We start from the raw sequence: 15592 nt of genomic DNA on the forward strand, positions 1-15592 counted from the left end.
CGGTTGGATGAATGCACTGGTGTGGAAGTCAAAACGCGAGAGATTTTTTTTTCTTTCTTTCTTCGTAAACATATTCATATTTTCACTATATAAAATTCACTAGGCCTATCCATTTAAATATAGGGGTCATCATTTCATTCATATTATATATCATATTATTAACATATCATTACATTCATTCATTATCTACTAATTTTCGCACGAAGTAATATTTTATAAACACCCTATTTCGTACATTTTACACGCAGGCCATACACATATTTACATTACGCAGTAATAAATATATATATATATAACTATCACAATCTATCACGCTCAAACCACCACACGATCACATTCATCGAACCACGTACTCTTTATTTCGAAGCACCCAAATTGTATTTACCTTGCAGGTTTAAAAAAAAATCATACATGTATTTACGGAAAGTTAAATTGTCAACGATTAATCTATTTCTGATTTGTTGATAAAACTGAAGCAACAATGGAATTTTCTACAGCCACGGGAAAAGAGAATTTAATACTACATTTTTAAACAAACAGTAACAGCATATGGACTTTACTCCTATTAAGAAAATAGGTGTTCTTTATTTCAGCGGATTATTCATTTACTATTGGACCTAGCAAACTGAAATTTTCAGTACAGTAAGATCTCATGCTATCTTATAGGAAGGTATACTCATCCGAACCGAAAACCATGTCCACGGGAAGTAATTTGAGAATAAATGGCCAAAATCAAACAATCTAGATCACTAAGTTATGCGATGTCGTAATGTCAACAAACAATTGACTACCGAAAACTGACGCTATGGCGCTGTAGTGGAGGCATAATTTACCGTGTACTGAAATATATACTTGTACTCATTAATCAGAAATTTAATATTTACTCTGGTTTATTTATGTTAGAAAAATGGTACTAAATTAAAGCATATTTATACACTGTCCAAATCGAAAATTCACACACTCACACAAACCTACTAACTACATACACCACTGTTAGTATTATACATAAAACAACTAACTAAACCAAACATGCACCATTTAGTTACATGCATGTTGACAAAATAAATACTCCCTTCTGATATATACCGTCGGCTCTATTTAATTTAGAGGGGGTCAAAAATGAGAAAGGTAACACTAGGTCTAATTGACCTGACCAATTGTTTACATAATGACTACCAAAAGTTGATGCCCGGGGGGCACCTTAACGAGGTTTATGGAGGGACCCTTCCCCTGAAAGGGGAAAAGGCCCTAAAACGAACAATAACTAACCCATTCCCCCGCTAGAAACTGGTTCAATTTGGAAAAGGGGATAGGAGCCCTTTTAAGCTAACTTAAGCTGCCATTATTATTATTCACTTTACAACTATCAAACCTACGTACATGCGATTACTGAATAAATAATAGAAAGTCACATTTACTTAATACACGAACAACATGCACCAAACAGGTCGTAATTTCCCTAATCCCTACTTGAGTTTGAAATAAAAAAAAAGTAAAGTCACTCTTTCACTGTTGTCTATTCTCGATAGGCAGCAAACATGGCTTCCTAGTAAACAGAACTGGAATTTGTTATTTCACTGAATTGCAGCTTCTTTACCAAAATTTGCGGATTTTTCGGGCTCCTATTCTGTTGTAAATCTTTAACTATTGGATTACATTATATGTTACCTTAGTTGTCCTTGTAAATTGGAATTCTTCCCGAAAAATATGTAGCACAAAATTCACAAGCTGCTCCTTGTAGGGTGTCGTCGATTGTTCTGATAACATTGCGCCGAAAAAGCCAGAGGTAAGAGAATTCCTCCAATCAGAAAGAAAACTTTAGCCGCGGAAATTACAAAGCGAATGGAAATTTGGCAAATCCAGATATAACCGGATCTGAAAGTGACTATGGACTAGTGAGAGGGGGTGAGGGAAAGATTAGGTACCTGGCCAAAATCTACATTGGTCTGAAATTAAGGAAATTTATATCCAATAACGGAACTATGTTCCGGTATGACGTCAGAATGGTAAACCTTGTAACTATTCAAGTTATATATCCGTAAATGGGATTTACACTCAATCAAAATATAAATAAATATATTATACAGTGGGAATATGGTTACTAACAAAACCTTTGGGTTTATTATATTTAATTCGAAGTAAAGAGAGTAAGTAAATTGTGTAACTAAACCGAAATTGAATTAAAAAAAAAAATTGCTAGGTACAGGGTGCGTAAAAAAAAAATTGCCATTACTTTCAACTGTAATGGTATATTACAGTTTTCCCCGGCCCATTAACAAAATTTTGTTAGAATAACAAAATTTTGCTAATTGGGAATACTAACTACTGATGCTTGTTAAGTTAACACACTCATTCATCCCATTCAAACGTTACCAGTCACTCTAGGACAGTATATTATATCTACTTGGGGTATTGCGCAAGTAATTCACTACGTTTATCTTCTGTACAATTGAAAATCTTTAAATTTCGAAAATTGTGAGTTCCGATACTTTTTTTTTTTTTTTTTTTTTCAGTAGTGTTCATATAGCAATAGAACGGACAGAAGTTCTAACTGAGAAATCGATAGAAACAATTCGTAAGGCTTCACTCGCCGACTAGCATATCAGATGACATTAGGATCTAGTTTCCCGACTATCACTTCCATTTAATATTGTTCTAGGCTCACCGTTACCACGCACTTGCGAAGGGACTGAATTCTGGGGTTGATTTACATTATTGTTACTATTTTTCTGACTATTACCGTTCTCCCTTCTTCCGTACGCCCTGTTAAAATTCCTCCTGGTGTTATCGCCCCTACCCGGGTTCGATTCCATGTTGGTACGGTCATAGGGACGATAACTCCGGCGATTGTTGAACATGGGCCGATTCCTAAATAGTCGCCGGCCATTATTGTTGTTTTCTGAGCCATACCCACTAGGATAACGAGATCCAGCTTGGGTATAACTCAGGAAATCTGTCTGGCAACTTGCCGTTACCTTCGTCTTCATCGGTTTTAGAATTTTTGCCTGTCGGGCGAAGTATCGTTTTGGTGGACCACCAACTTCCTTGCCGCACAAGGCAGCTAAACGTGAGGTGACTTCTCGCACCGTTTGGCACAAGTGGGACGCTATGGCCCGGGACTCATCGGGTGGAAGAGCGTTAACTATAATATCTACAAGTTCAGCCTGAGAGGGATGTTCAGCTATCTGATAATATAGTTCGATAATTTTCCAAGCATAGTCCAAGAGGGACCCATACTTGGAGCGATCATACCGGAGTGATTGTAAGTTTCTCTTTTGGAGCCGTTCGATGTGCTCATTACAATATTCTTCTTTAAAAAGAATCAAAAAATCACTAAACGTTCGGATTTGGTATTTAACCGAAGCAAACCATGCGCCCGAAGCGGCGATCAAACATTTTTCAACTATCTGCAGGCGTTCCCCATCAGTAAGTTTATACATGTCTAAATATTGCTGCAGTCTCCGCAGGAAAACTCGAGGTAACCCGTTAGTAATGTTCCCATCGAAAGTGGGAAAACGTTCAATATCCCGGAGGGAAACTTTAGAGCTCATACTATACGGGGCAGGAAAATAATCCAGTGGAATCAACGCGTTATCCTGAGCAGTTGGGGTTGTCACCGGATTTGCCACCGACGGAGTGGTCACTGAACTGAACGCTCCCATATGACCAAGAGAGGTTTTGTAATTTGTGTTGACCATGTAAGGTTCAAACTTAGGACCCACCACGGTAGTAACCGACGGTCCGGCACATCTCCTTTCCCCTCCTGGCAGCACGCTGTACGATTGTACCATTCCAAAGGTAGAGTGAGCATTTACGCTAGTGACTGTTGTAGTCACAACACTCGACTGCATCGGTACATCAAAATTACTCAACCATGATTTCGAGGTTGGCTGATGCGGGGGGCAATACATTGCTGTGTCCCGTGCATCAGGCAACACTTGACTCTTACCCGGGAGGACGTTACTTGTTTCTGGGAGAATTTTCCCTGGAGAATCGCCATCAGGAAAAGGATAGGAGATATCAGACTTGGCGATTTGCAATTTAGTAATATTCCCCTTAATACTGTCTACTTCGGTTTGAATTCGACTAATTCTTTGGTCAACCGACTCTAGTTTAGATTCTATTGATAGGTCGGATACTACAACATTCAATCTACTTATTTCAGCCTGCTGCTGTTCAACTTTTTGTTCGATGTCACCAAATCTTTTGTTTGTACCCTCAAACCTTACATCTATTTCGTTTAGTTTCTCATTTGTTTCGTCTCTGAGCTGCTCGGTAGACTGTTGGGCCTGGTATCTAACCTGCTCCAGTTCAGTAGACGTTTGTTCTTTCAATTTACTAATCGAAGAAGCAAAGTCTAAACAAATCTGGTCAAATTTGTTGTTTAATACCTCGAATCGAGCGTCGGTCTCTCGTTTCGAGGTATCAAACTTCTCATTTATCTCACGCCTTAAGTTTTCACTATTCTGATTTATCTCACGCCTCATTTCTGTATTATTTTGTTCCATGTTAGAAAATTTTTCGTTCATATTAGAAAATTTTTCATGCATCATTTCCATCATCTGGCGAATTAATGCAGACGTGTCAGACCCTCCAGATGACATTCCTTCCTTCGGGTTTGCCGTCTGATCCCGAGAATCACTTTGATTTTCAATCTTTTCCTCATCGTCGAGGTCAGATATCTCCGCTGGAGATATTTGGCCTCGGTCCTTTTCACAGTCCTCACAATATTTTTCTATTTCGCCGGTTTGAACTTTTTCTGCATTTTCAGCAGTATCGTCCAAATTGGAACAAGCAAAGTGGATCCATTTTAGTCCACAACCGGTACATCTTATAAGTCTCCGCGGGGCGCGAGATCTTTTCTCTCTTTCATCTAATGTGCATTGAGTGCACGTGACTTCACACTCGCCCTGTGACACCACAACCTTTTTTGTTGCCATAGCTTTGAGACACTTTACACTTTACAAAAGACAGGATATATATCAAAAATACACATATACTATAAAATACTTATTTACTATCCAGACAAGTATTATTCATGACTTAAAGGACTCCCATTCTCTTTCCTTCCTTGAAACCCTTCTAGCGTTTAATTCTAATTTTAGAAAAAATTTTGACACTCCTTCTCTTTTTCCCCCTTAGAAAAGGAAACAAAAATGACAAAGTAGCCAACGACTCTACTTATTTCATTTGACTATAAAATTTCTCTTATTAATTTCAATGTTATAATCAATTCAACATGCCTTCAACCTCACTCTTTGACATTCTTAACAAAAATTTCAAATCTATCGGTCGCCATTTAAACTGAGATCCGTTGCCATGGAAACAAACGTTGCCATAACAACCATTCTTATCGCGGTTCACCAATTCAAACTGATTGGCATGATAACTGGTATTATTCAATAAGCATTTTCAGATCCGTTACCACAGTAAACATGCGTTACCATGGCAACAGTCTTGTCACGTGTCGCCATTCTAAAACTGGCTTATGGGGCCGTTGCCACAGCAACCACTGTTGCCATAACAACGAATCCTGTCGCTGCGCGTCAATCTACAACTGATTGAGAAAAAAAAAAAAATCTGCAACAAAGGTGATGCACAGAAATAAGTCGTGAGTGGGAACCCTTCACCCCTGGTGGGGATGTTCATGAAGCTATCAGCTTATGCCTAATTACATTGGAATATAATTTCCATTTCTTAATTTCGAACATACTAGGTTCGATCGAAACGAGAAAACTTTTTTTTTTTCGGACTTCTAAAGAAAATAAAGTAAAATAAATAAATACATGACCGTGTTTATTACATATAGAATTCCCAGTCACGACCCCCCTTCCAGTTTTATTAAAAAAAAATAGAAGAAGAAGATGAAGAAAAGAAAGAAGATAGAAGAGGAAAGATGTAAAGTAAGAAGGTGATAAAGGGAAAACTGTTACTAGATATTTTAAGGAATATGGTAAAGGAAAGCGAATAATTATCTAATTGTGATCATTTCCAATAGCTATTAGTTGAATATCTGGTATTAACGTGATCAACGGTAGACACATGTTAACCCATACATCCCCGATCTAGATCCATTTAACCCTAACTACCAAATTATCCCGATCTAGATCTGAGATAGATGAGAAAGTTTAATTCTACAGTTTATTCAATATTTCCAGAAGTTCTAGACTAATATCCAATATTTGAAAAATAAACGACGAAGTTGATGGCATGTTAGAATCGACCACAAAGAAAAAAAAAAAAAAAATCAGAGTATTACATATTCGTAGAAGATTTTGACTCTCACAGTTCTCTCATGATGATCATTCGTTCAGGCTACTTCAGTCCTTTTTACTTCCTTCATAGAGCCAACTTAAGTTAGTATTAACATTCAATGAGTTTAATTGATAACTACCATTAATTATAATAAATCACACATATATGTCAAAATAATGGATGCACTTAATACTAAACCTACATTTCACTCACACACACATTCATACAGGACAATGTATACTTCGGGTTGTATTTGGTTGAATTAAACTAACCTAACTACAATGCTATAGACATTTATTACATTTCAATAGAAGAAAAATTAGTTGGACATAACATGGAAAAATTTAATACATGGAAAGAATGTTTCATTAACATGCATAGAAATTCGCTAATTTTATCAAGACCAAATAACACATTTCTCTTCCTATATATATATTAAAAGTTGCATTACATAAAAGAGAATTTGACAAAAGGAAAAGAAAAAAAATGAAAGACAAAAAATAAAAAAAATTCAAAGATCAATACATTTAGGATTCAGTGTAATGAATCTATATATATCGTTGCGGAAAACGAAAGAAAAAAATAAATTAAAAAAAAATATATATATATAATTGGTTAATCATTCTAAAAAAAAAAATACTTTAATAGCATTTTATTAGGTCTCTGTCCCAAGAGGAGACATTTCGACGATTTTATGAGTCTTTGTTCTCACATCGATAATAGCTCCTTTTTCCAACTCTCTTTTCGCACTGTGGTTTGTGTCCATGAGAGTGTTTAATTGTTTTTGTTTTAGCTATAGACAAATAGTCGCTTCATATCACATATATATTTATATTTCTCATTTCGTCACTCGACGCACTCAATATAAAATTTCAAAGTTTGTCAATATTAAGGAAAACTTATCAAATCCAGTCACAGATATTGGGAACATATTTCCATATTCCGGTATTCGCATTAACTTATTAAACAGATTTTAGTTCGTTGAATTTAAGATCACTAAATTTTTCCCTAGTATAGATCTTGTAGTCAAAAATTCTAGATACTGAATAGTTTGGTGTCCGATCGTAGGGGAAGGATTTGTTTCAGAGTCTACTGATAGAAGATTCGTTGGTGGGGCACACTGTTTCGTAGGTTATTAATTTCACTTTGATCTTGCGAATAAATTTGGATGAGGATTAGGGTTATTTTACTTATCTTACGACCTGCTACTCGTTTTACTTACATGCGGTATTTAACATTATATTCAACTTTAATAGTTACAGACATCAGTAACCACTCAACAAAATGTAATTTATTACAATATACGCGGTAACACTATATGTCACAAATAGTTGGTAAAGGTCGGGTGTCAAAAACCTATGGCAACCTAAACAAAACCAGGGTAAATACCGAGCCCATTACATACATACTCGTATATATATATATATTCATATTATTCAATACAATAAATTTCACTTTAATATCCATCGTAGTATTTTGTCGACGTTTAAATTCTACATAACCGTTCATATTCGACAAGTATTCATATTTTATAAATGTTTATATTTTATTGGCTCAAAGACAAAACAAAAACCCTGACTATCAAAATTCACTTTTTTCTCTCATAAGGTTGCAACATTGTACTTTCTATGTATAAACCCGATAATCAATAATCATTTTCAATTTACTAAAGATCCGCATATATATATATATATAAAATAGTTGGTGTTATTTAGTGACATAAGAGGTGGAAATGTAACAAATTGAGCAGGCACGTAACTTTTAAAACTATGTAAGCACATATATAGATGTATATAAAAAAAAAAAATCAATGTTATTGGAAACTAGTGGGCCCAGACTACTAATACATACACACTATATGACCAATCAATAGAAATAAAAACCAGAAATCAGTAATCCATTTGATATAAGTTGTATGATCAATGAATAACAAAGGTCTCTAGGAATCTAAAAGCATAGTGTACCTTCCCGTCAATTTCTCCCGTGGTGGATTGAATATCGCGAAAATGGTTCTGAGTTGTGCTGCAATACCTCCACGAATTGCATCCCTCGATGTCTCAGTTAGTACATACGATCGAAATAAGTGAAATGAATATTGTATGTTTTATGAGTTTCAGAAACCGGGGGGGGGGAGGTTGAAATTTAAAAAAAAAAAATCTCGAAGTAATGAAGACAGAGAGAGATAGAGAAGAAGGAAGACGAAGAAATAGTGGCGCCCAAGACTTAAGTGAGAAATAACTAACGCTACAAAGACAAAAGTCGAATTTCTATCTCGACAAATCCATAGCCAAAATATTCTTAACATGCCAAAAGGGTGGTCTACTCAAATACGTAGACTCAAGGAACGCCCTGCTGCCAAGGATGCAAGTTCTGTGTCCATCAGATCCCAATCCCACAAGTATTTGGTTGTAAGATTGAAATCCGATCCCCGTATCCGGCCCAAACCAGCAGGTTCCCGGAAATCGTCCGGAAGGTTAGAGAAGGCGCTAATTTAGAATTTCAAGAAAAAAAAAAATCATCCGACCTCTTGGAAACTAGAAGATTCCAGAATAGGGATGAAATTAGAGTAACAGCTAAGGTATCCCTAATTAGTAATTCGCCAAAATAAAAAAAAATTAAATAAATAAACTGAATTTTGGATCGGTGATTTCAATTACCGAAACATCACCGATGGCTACCCAGCGCAGACATGCCACCGTCTGGGACGTCGTTAATTTCCCTCATCTAATTAAACTAAGAAAAGAAATGAAAATACTTAAAGGGACTAGGGGTCGACATCCGGGTACGCTATCCATGAATATTAATTTAGTAGCAGTTAATTTAATCGGATAGTCCGAACTGAGTTATATGAACACTGCACAATAAATAAATAAGGTAAGCAACAAAAAAAAAAAAAAAATCTCGGAGAGGCAATGAATGCTAAAGGTACAAATGACCGAAACCTGTACTTTTCGATGATCACAGGATATAGCAGTTGGTTTTCTTAATTATCATTTCTGTCAACCTTTAGAAGTAATTCCCACATGATGCTACTCTATCTATTGAAAGGCTTAAGATCTGGGGCTGTTGTTAGGAGGTACATAAATGCAAAGTAACACACAATTCCCAACTATAATTTACTATCCAAGTAGCAAACTCGGTTGGATGAATGCACTGGTGTGGAAGTCAAAACGCGAGAGATTTTTTTTTCTTTCTTTCTTCGTAAACATATTCATATTTTCACTATATAAAATTCACTAGGCCTATCCATTTAAATATAGGGGTCATCATTTCATTCATATTATATATCATATTATTAACATATCATTACATTCATTCATTATCTACTAATTTTCGCACGAAGTAATATTTTATAAACACCCTATTTCGTACATTTTACACGCAGGCCATACACATATTTACATTACGCAGTAATAAATATATATATATATAACTATCACAATCTATCACGCTCAAACCACCACACGATCACATTCATCGAACCACGTACTCTTTATTTCGAAGCACCCAAATTGTATTTACCTTGCAGGTTTAAAAAAAAATCATACATGTATTTACGGAAAGTTAAATTGTCAACGATTAATCTATTTCTGATTTGTTGATAAAACTGAAGCAACAATGGAATTTTCTACAGCCACGGGAAAAGAGAATTTAATACTACATTTTTAAACAAACAGTAACAGCATATGGACTTTACTCCTATTAAGAAAATAGGTGTTCTTTATTTCAGCGGATTATTCATTTACTATTGGACCTAGCAAACTGAAATTTTCAGTACAGTAAGATCTCATGCTATCTTATAGGAAGGTATACTCATCCGAACCGAAAACCATGTCCACGGGAAGTAATTTGAGAATAAATGGCCAAAATCAAACAATCTAGATCACTAAGTTATGCGATGTCGTAATGTCAACAAACAATTGACTACCGAAAACTGACGCTATGGCGCTGTAGTGGAGGCATAATTTACCGTGTACTGAAATATATACTTGTACTCATTAATCAGAAATTTAATATTTACTCTGGTTTATTTATGTTAGAAAAATGGTACTAAATTAAAGCATATTTATACACTGTCCAAATCGAAAATTCACACACTCACACAAACCTACTAACTACATACACCACTGTTAGTATTATACATAAAACAACTAACTAAACCAAACATGCACCATTTAGTTACATGCATGTTGACAAAATAAATACTCCCTTCTGATATATACCGTCGGCTCTATTTAATTTAGAGGGGGTCAAAAATGAGAAAGGTAACACTAGGTCTAATTGACCTGACCAATTGTTTACATAATGACTACCAAAAGTTGATGCCCGGGGGGCACCTTAACGAGGTTTATGGAGGGACCCTTCCCCTGAAAGGGGAAAAGGCCCTAAAACGAACAATAACTAACCCATTCCCCCGCTAGAAACTGGTTCAATTTGGAAAAGGGGATAGGAGCCCTTTTAAGCTAACTTAAGCTGCCATTATTATTATTCACTTTACAACTATCAAACCTACGTACATGCGATTACTGAATAAATAATAGAAAGTCACATTTACTTAATACACGAACAACATGCACCAAACAGGTCGTAATTTCCCTAATCCCTACTTGAGTTTGAAATAAAAAAAAAGTAAAGTCACTCTTTCACTGTTGTCTATTCTCGATAGGCAGCAAACATGGCTTCCTAGTAAACAGAACTGGAATTTGTTATTTCACTGAATTGCAGCTTCTTTACCAAAATTTGCGGATTTTTCGGGCTCCTATTCTGTTGTAAATCTTTAACTATTGGATTACATTATATGTTACCTTAGTTGTCCTTGTAAATTGGAATTCTTCCCGAAAAATATGTAGCACAAAATTCACAAGCTGCTCCTTGTAGGGTGTCGTCGATTGTTCTGATAACATTGCGCCGAAAAAGCCAGAGGTAAGAGAATTCCTCCAATCAGAAAGAAAACTTTAGCCGCGGAAATTACAAAGCGAATGGAAATTTGGCAAATCCAGATATAACCGGATCTGAAAGTGACTATGGACTAGTGAGAGGGGGTGAGGGAAAGATTAGGTACCTGGCCAAAATCTACATTGGTCTGAAATTAAGGAAATTTATATCCAATAACGGAACTATGTTCCGGTATGACGTCAGAATGGTAAACCTTGTAACTATTCAAGTTATATATCCGTAAATGGGATTTACACTCAATCAAAATATAAATAAATATATTATACAGTGGGAATATGGTTACTAACAAAACCTTTGGGTTTATTATATTTAATTCGAAGTAAAGAGAGTAAGTAAATTGTGTAACTAAACCGAAATTGAATTAAAAAAAAAATTGCTAGGTACAGGGTGCGTAAAAAAAAAATTGCCATTACTTTCAACTGTAATGGTATATTACAGGCTGTAGAGTAGAACGATAATAGATAGCGAGAAGCAGTTTCCTACAGTCAATTAAGCATCACAACAGTATATTCTTCTTCTTTTTCTTCTTCTCTTGCTATTCCTTTTTTGGATCGCTGGCCTCCACCTGTTTCTTTCTATTTGTGTCATATCCACTGTGAGACGATACGGCACAGACTGCTATATGTAATATGGTTGGCCCGAAGTAATCCCGAAACAGGATTCGTGAAATAACTTGTTTTAATACTTTCTGTATATCAGTATATACGTTAGGCTCTTTCAGAGCTATCCGTTATTATTAAAAAATATATGTTAATACGATATTCATCCGTGCTGAAATGAGACATTAATTCATTCATATCTAATCTATTAATTAAACTATACCTATGTAGAATTAACTGACGTATTGTTTTAATTTGATTGATTGATTGACTGGAAATTAGCGGTTTAGTGCCTTGTTTCGGCGTGGAGTCTAATGAGATGAGATTTAGCTGCTTCAAGTAGGATCCGATCTTCTACTCGGCTTTCTATTCGAAGCTTTGTCTCCCTTGCAGAAATTGAACCCGGAACCATGTCCACAAAAGACACACGTGTTATCTCATTTAGCTACGAGGAGATACAGTTTGGTTTAATAATACTGAGGACATTAGGACACATTCTGCTAGTCATAATGATCTTGGTGTCATCTTTGAATCGAAACTCACATTCTCTGACCACATCTCCTCAATAGTTAAGAATCAATGCGCATGTTGGAGCTTGTTTATCCATTTACTGAACTACGCACTGTGGCATCATTAGCAACATTTTATAGAACTCTAATAGCGCCCAACAATATTGGGAAAAGATCCCAAGATCGAATACTGCTCTCCCATATAGGCCATGGCAGCACCTAAAGAGGAATTCTTGCAACATTTTAATATCCAGACTCCGGGAGTACGCAGAAATAACTTTGATCTGAACTTTCTCCATAAAATAGTTAATGGAAACTTAGGATCGGAAACATTACTTCAGGATTTATTCTTACGTGTCCTTTCCCGTATAACTCGGAATACCCACCTATTCCATCTTGCCCGGTCTAGTTTGGTAATTATATAGAGGTCTCTTTTCTACAGAATACCAAACTATTATAATCAAGTAATATCTGTTGTGGGCATTTTTCGAGCTACCCGGTGTTTGAAACAACAATTACACTCTTTGTTGACATTGTTGTTGTTGTTGTTGTTGTTTTCTGTTTGTTAACTTTTCCCTGTGTAAAATGTATCTGGGAATTTGTTCAATAAATAAATAATATGTTGCAGATGTAAGTATGAAATAATATTGACAGTAACTGTGCTATCATTACAGGAAAAACATCATCGACGCATAGATCCTACGGAAAGTTATACGCTAACAGGTCTTTACCCAAATACCCTGTATTATATATGGTTAGCAGCTAAGTCGCAACGGGGTGAGGGAGCTACCACGCCTCCAATTCCGGTTCGAACCAAACAGTATGGTAAGCTATTGTTATCTTTTATTTTTAACAAAAAATGAAAAAAAGATTGGAATTAGATAACAAAAAAATATCGTAGTGTTATCTGCACTTGAGATATTCTACTAACACTTGCCCATGGAGTAGAAGGTAAGTGAATCAGAGAAGTCCTTCTAGATAGGAGGTTCTCTTCGAGTTTCCCCCTAGTCCACTAACCTACGTTGGACACTATTTTCTTTTTTCATTTATTTATTCATTTATTTTATTCTCTCAGTATTTCTATTTGAAATCACCTCAAGGAAAAAAGAAAATCTTGTTTAAAAAAATACAGTTGAAATTTATTTAAATTACAAAAATAGAAAAAAAAAGTCATTTTGAAACATATACAACAGAAACAAGAATATATATATATATTACTCCTTTGCAAAAAAGAGAACAAAATATATTAAAGTATAAAGACTTTTTTTTATATATTATATCTGTATATTCAAACGAATTTTACAGTCACAACATGATACTTGTTCAATTTCTGTGAGACCCAGTGGCGTTACAGTCTCTTTCTAAAAGCAAGTAAATTTTCTACGAAACATTAAAAATTTTAATAAAAAAAAAATATTTGATATGATGTTTTAAGTGTATCATCTTCTTTACGCGGCCGTTCATTAAAACAGAGGGTAACACAGCGTCTCCAGTAACACTAAGTTGATCAAAAAGAAACCGGATAACCAGAATTGTTCAGTTACATAATTATTTTGTGACGTTACGGTAGGGTTGCCAACTTTGAAAATTGTGGCACAAACGGGAAATCCCGTATAAAAAAGGAAACTTTCTCCCTTTTGATTTAATTCGGGAGCTCGTATCTCTCAATATATTTATATATATTTTTTGTTCGAAGTGGAAAACAAGCAGATGCGGTATGTTTTATTACGATTTTAACTCCACATACTGACTATCTAAGTGTTGAAATACACTGAGAGTATGTCGCGTAAAAGATTGCATTTCAGTTTTCATAATGTCTGGAAACCATTGGAGACCTTCTCTTTAGTTACGAGGAAGGAAGGAGAGGGTATGAAGAGACTTCGATCCCTCGCCAATAACTTAAAAAAAAGTTGTATTATAGAGAATTATACACGAAAATGATCGAAAACCGAGTTATTGTGTTAATAATTTCCTGTAGGAAAACTTCCGGACGCCCCACTCAACTGAGGGGTATTCCAAATCCTCGGAAGATCCGCTCACGCATTAAGCCAAGAAGACACACACATAGATAAGAAAGAAAGAATTCAATATGGCACAATTCAATAAGCAAAATGTTATTTAAATCTGTCGTGTGATTTTGAAATAAATTGTTTGCGTCGTTCACATTAAGATACATTTTAATATTAAGATTATTTATTCTTCCTCTATCGATTTCAATAGAGCGCTCACCTCTGGTGCGTAGGGTCCCTGATTCAATCCCAGCTTCCGTAACATGAGCTTTGACGAAGACAAAGACTATCTGGGTTTTCTCGAGTTATTCCGTTTTTTTTCCTCTTCCTTCATTACACCATTATCATCCTTCTTCTTATCACTATCTTCCTTAGTTTCGGTGTATAGTTGTCGGATGTTTAAAACAGTCAATTCGAGTATCATATCGACAGCACATTAAATCCAATTGACACGACAACAACTTCTGCTTTTATAAATACAGCTTTATAAAAGCACGTCTGGACTTTGCAATTATTTTTTAGCTGTTTTGTGTAACATAGTGTAAATCTATGCCTTTCTTATTCGTTCATAATAACAGTAAGGTCCTATCAAAAGTCTCCCTTATTTTTTACAGATAAAATAAGTTGGCAGCCCTACGTTATGGTTTGTGTACCTATAATGTTATTATTGGTAGGTGAAGTTTCAGTATGCTGTTAGCAAACAAATTGTTTTAAAGTTCTGTGTTATGAAGACGATGTAGTTATGGGAACCCAGCATGAACAACGAGCAAACGTAAAAATCGACTACAGAGACGTTTGAGATAACGGATAAGATTTTGTAACGCTTATAGCAAAGATACTATGGGAGAGAAATCAGAGCGTATTCACAGTTACATTCCAGCTTTAGCAGCAGTCCTCGGATGGACAGATCTGCATTCTCGCAAGTCAAAGAGGCAAAGGAAAGTTAGTGCAACAAAGCCACTAGTATTTCCTTTATACACACACACACACACACACACACACACACACACACACAAAGTAAGGAACCGTTTCTAATAAAAACTTTCGGATCCAGTACTAAACTAAATTTTCTGAGCAATTGATTTTCTTAGTAAATCGGTTCTGAGTATATACATATAAAAGATCTGTTACCTGAACCAATATTGCAATAGAAACGAAAATGAACGAATAGAGAGAAAAGAGAAATAGGTCTTGAAATAAAAACAATTTTTCGTTGTTGTAGGTATTTTCCCTGTACATATTTTGGTTTTGTAAACAGAACTGA

At 35.4% G+C, this 15592-nt stretch overlaps 1 protein-coding gene across 7 annotated transcripts in view; it reads left to right on the top strand.

Annotated features, from left to right (window-relative positions):
* The window catches only part of Lar (tyrosine-protein phosphatase Lar), a 1526023-nt gene that overhangs the window by 1343244 nt on the left and 167187 nt on the right, over positions 1 to 15592 (top strand). For all 7 annotated transcript variants that reach the window (XM_081765888.1, XM_081765893.1, XM_081765890.1 and 4 more), the window contains one exon: positions 12994 to 13144. In XM_081765888.1, the coding sequence (XP_081622014.1) occupies positions 12994 to 13144 (151 nt within the window). The remainder of the gene's footprint in view (positions 1 to 12993; positions 13145 to 15592) is intronic.

Source organism: Thermobia domestica, chromosome 7 (assembly GCF_964235325.1).
Source record: "Thermobia domestica chromosome 7, izTheDome1.hap1.1, whole genome shotgun sequence".
Taxonomy (NCBI): domain Eukaryota; kingdom Metazoa; phylum Arthropoda; class Insecta; order Zygentoma; family Lepismatidae; genus Thermobia; species Thermobia domestica.